Genomic DNA, 4,027 nt, shown 5'->3' with positions numbered 1-4,027 from the left:
GCCGTGGTCAGTATGTGGTTGGGAGACAACCAAGAAATACAAGGTTTGCTATACAGCCGCAGGTAATGGCAAACCACCTCTGAACATCTTTTGCTGGGATTTCTGTGTTCAGAGCTTGCAGTGAGTTGTGAAACAAAATTCTCAAGAGTATAGGGGCCCTGATTCAGGTTGGAATCATGACATACCGGGAGAGTGGCCTTGAACTTCTCCTCACCTGAAAAGATCCTGGGGCGCCACTGTTTGCCCCATTGGATGAAATATATCTGTGGTCCTGGACTGCAATTAAATTTTCCCAACAGGGAAAAGAACAGCTGTTACCCAAAGAAGGAGTCTCCACTTAAATTGGAGGGAATTAGCTAAAGGAGACTGAGCGAGAGTCTCCTACATATACCTATGTATATAAGAGTTTAAGAGAACTCTCAAATAAACCAGGCAGATGTTCAACTGGAAAGTTTTTTATTAAAAAGAATAAAACCAAAATGCACACAATAAACTCACACAAGACACATACAAGAGCTAAGAAAGGTAGGGAGGAAAGGGAAAGCTTTTTAGGGAAGAGCGATACTTACCGATCATGACAAGGTCCATGGAAGCAGCAAGTTGAACAGCAAAATGCCCAGCGTTTCAGGAAGTGAGAGAGGAGAGCCCACAGAAAAGCAAGGGTGTGAGGAGGGATCCAAGACACACACACACACTGCTGGGTAGCAGGGTGCCATAGTTACAGGGCAAAACATATAATTAGGCAAGAGTGACGTGCTTGCCAGAAAACAATGACTTAAATGGTTTTTGGAGAGGTAGACAGGGGGGGGGGAAATGTGAGAGCCTTGATGACTCCACAAGTACCGGACTAGAAGGGCAATTGGGAAGGTGAAAAGATTTAAATGTTAATTAATTGTCGCTTAATCAAGGGGTAATGGGTGAAGGGAAGTGAGGCTGGGGTGTTGATGGGATTATGCTGAGTGAATCAATAGTTCCAAGGTGACCCATTGTTCTAATGTCATGCATCTCTCCTGGGCAAGGAGGGAGTAGTAGCCAGCCAGTCGCCCTGTTGCCAGCCAGTCGCCAGTTGCCCTGACTCACATTTTGAAATAGTTTTCCCAGGCTGCCCTGACCTGGATACCTCAGACAATCCTGAACTTGTCAAATCTCAGAAGTTAAGCAGGGTTAAGCAGGGTTGACTTTTGCAAGTACTTAGATGGGAGACCTCCTTGGAATACCAGCAGTCAGGAGGTGGGGGGAGTCTTTATCCAGCCACCTCTCTGTATATCCTCCATGCCCCCAGTAGGAGTCAGTCACCAGAGGTCACCATGACTTCCAGATGCACACACAGTCAGTTACAAGAGGTCGCTGTGACTTCCAGGTGCACACACACTCACTCTCACACATACACTCACTCACACATGAAAAATATCTCCAAAAAAAGAAAAAATGCTGTGAACTTAGGCAGATCACAAGAATGTAGGGCAGGAAGGGTTGGCTCAGGCTGAGCTGGCTGAGACTGAATCCGGTGAAGACGGAGGTCTTGTGCCTGAGTCGGAGCAGTTTAGGGGTGGGATTCCAGCTCCCGACCTTCGTTGGGGAACCACTGGTGCCAGCGTCAGAGGTTAGGAGTTTGGGAGTGCTCCTGGATGCCTCCTTGAGGCCCAGGTAGCAGCCACTGCAAAGTCAGCCTTTTACCACCTTCGGCTGATTCGGCAGTTGGCTCCCTTCCTCGGCCGTGATGAGCTGGCTACAGTGACCCATGCGATGGTTACCTCAAGACTAAACTACTGTAACTCTCTCTACATGGGGCTGCCCTTGCTGCAAATCCAGAGGCTGCAACTAGTGCAGAATGCCGTGGCCATCCAACCTGTGTTGAAGGCACTGCACTGGTTGCCAATAGCATACCGAATCCACTTCAATGTGCTGGTATTGACCTTTAAAGTCCTATATGGCCAGGGTCTGACATACCTGTGGGACCACCTTTCCCGAAATATACCCCAGTAAGCACTACGGTCAGGAACACAACATCGACTGACCGTTCCCGGCCCTAAGGACACTAGGCTTGCAGCCGCCAGGGCCTTTTCAGTGGCAGCTCCACACTGGTAGAATGAGAAGAGAGGGCCCTGCGGGACCTTTTGCAGTTCTGCAGGGCCTGCAAGATGGAGCTCTTCCACTAGGCTTTCAATTAGGAGCCGCCACTCCATCACCACCACCACCATCTGTGGTTTTGGGTCGTCTCTGGTCCTGGGGAGGGTTTGCGTTATATCATCGCACCAAGCTGAAGATCACCAATGTCAATGAAAATTGTTAGTACACCATCTGAATCATTCAAAGATTACCATCAAAAGAGTACCATCACTAGCACATTAAATTGTTAATTGTTTGATTGTTTTTAATGTTTAATGTTGTTGTAAGTTGTTTAAATTTTGTACATGGTTTTTATGGTACAGGGTACTAATTACTGTAAGTAATATGTACTTTTCATATACACAATAGTAGTACCATTTTAAAAAAGCAAAATGGACATGAGTAAAGATCACATGTAGTCAGGGTGTCCGGGTCCCCCACAGCTATAAGTTCAATACATGTTTATACAAAGTAGTATTTTATTAAAGCCATGATAGAGCAGGAACAAGTTCACTGTCCAAAATACCTGGGCCAGGGTGGGCAAGGAATAATGTAATGCATTCAAACAGGACAATAACCAATAATTTTGGTTCCCACCGAGCGGCCAGACTCCTGGGTTCGCGCTCAAAAGCCTGAGAATCAACGTTTCCAAATACATAAACAATTACAGCTTCACACGGTTGTAGTTCGTTATACTTCAAGCTAAGTGGCGCCTCCACACACCTGCTAATCTTGCTGATAAGCGTTGCCTAGCGTTTACAGACAGGAATGCATGACACAAGGCAATATACGGGGAGGACAGGACATGCGCAGATGCCTGGCTGGTGGGGGCGGGGGGCGGACTACTGATACACAGTCTTCTATGGCAGCTAGCTGACACAGGGCCAGCCTAAGGGTGTTTTGACACCCTGGATGAACAATGTGTTTGGTGTGTATCTTCTCCCTCCTCCACCAATGTTTGATATTTTCTTTTATAAGAGATAAAATGAGAGGGGGAGAGAGAGGGAGAGAAGGAGGGAGGAAATGAGGGAGGGAGAGACCCTATGTATAAGTAGAATACTTTATTAACATTCACAACATTGTTTAACTTAAAAAATACAGTGAATCAGCAATGTAAAAAGTGGTGAAGTACTAGAACAAAATGTAATCACCAAAACTGGCTTAAGTTTATTTATTGTTGACAGCTAAAGGCAATCTTAGCATAAGAAATAACAGAAATTTAAAAAATAAAAACCAAATTGATTCTGATTGATTCAAATTAATCTATTACCCATCATGCCATAAGAAATCTATAACACTGTTGTACTCAGCATTTGCAGTATTCATCATACTTTAACATCATTCCAAGCTTTGTCCTTGCTACACTCTCTTCAAATTTTCTATCCATTTCTTCATTTTGGTCTTCTGAGAAGATATTCTTCCAGTCACCCACTATGCCTGCAAATGTAAAGTATAATAACTATTACAGTGAAAGAGAGAAAATTCTCTTCCTTGAATGTGACACTATTGTTTCATGGCTACTATAGTTTTTCCTTCATACCCACCCCTATGGCTTTGTTTCCTCCTTTGACTGTGCTGTGCAATATAAGGTAACACACCCTTCTGATAGAAAGCTAGTATATCTGACCTTTTCTTCTTTTTGTAACGATTTCCTCTCCCCCTGCCTTTCTTGTTTATAGCTTTCTGAACATATCTCTGCCAACAGAGGTGCACAAAAGATTATGGTACAAACAACAGAGACAGTGTGATAAAATGTTGTCAAATTAGAACCAGAGAGAGCAAGGTATGGATGTGCACTAAAAAAAGGTCATAGTTTCAGATCTGGATTTAAGATAGAGCATTGTTTTCATTATCCTGATTCTTGGAACTGTTACAGGTTCTAGACCCCCCCCCCCCGGTTTTTTTACAGGGAGCCCCC

General features: G+C 44.5%; 1 protein-coding gene across 1 annotated transcript in view; it reads right to left on the bottom strand.

Annotated features, from left to right (window-relative positions):
* Positions 1-2,646: 2,646 nt before the first annotated feature.
* Positions 2,647-4,027, bottom strand: part of LOC107113654 (sulfotransferase 6B1-like) — a 9,530-nt gene continuing 8,149 nt past the window's right edge. Inside the window, exon 7 of the mRNA XM_015415005.1 lies at positions 2,647-3,546. Coding sequence (XP_015270491.1) covers positions 3,416-3,546 — 131 coding nt within the window. The 3' untranslated portion in view covers positions 2,647-3,415. The remainder of the gene's footprint in view (positions 3,547-4,027) is intronic.

The sequence above is a fragment of the Gekko japonicus genome, unplaced genomic scaffold (genome assembly GCF_001447785.1).
Source record: "Gekko japonicus isolate JY-2015 unplaced genomic scaffold, Gekko_japonicus_V1.1 scaffold5289, whole genome shotgun sequence".
In the NCBI taxonomy this organism is placed as follows: domain Eukaryota; kingdom Metazoa; phylum Chordata; class Lepidosauria; order Squamata; family Gekkonidae; genus Gekko; species Gekko japonicus.
Note: the sequence above shows the minus strand (reverse complement) of the source record. Positions and strands in the feature narration are given on the sequence as shown.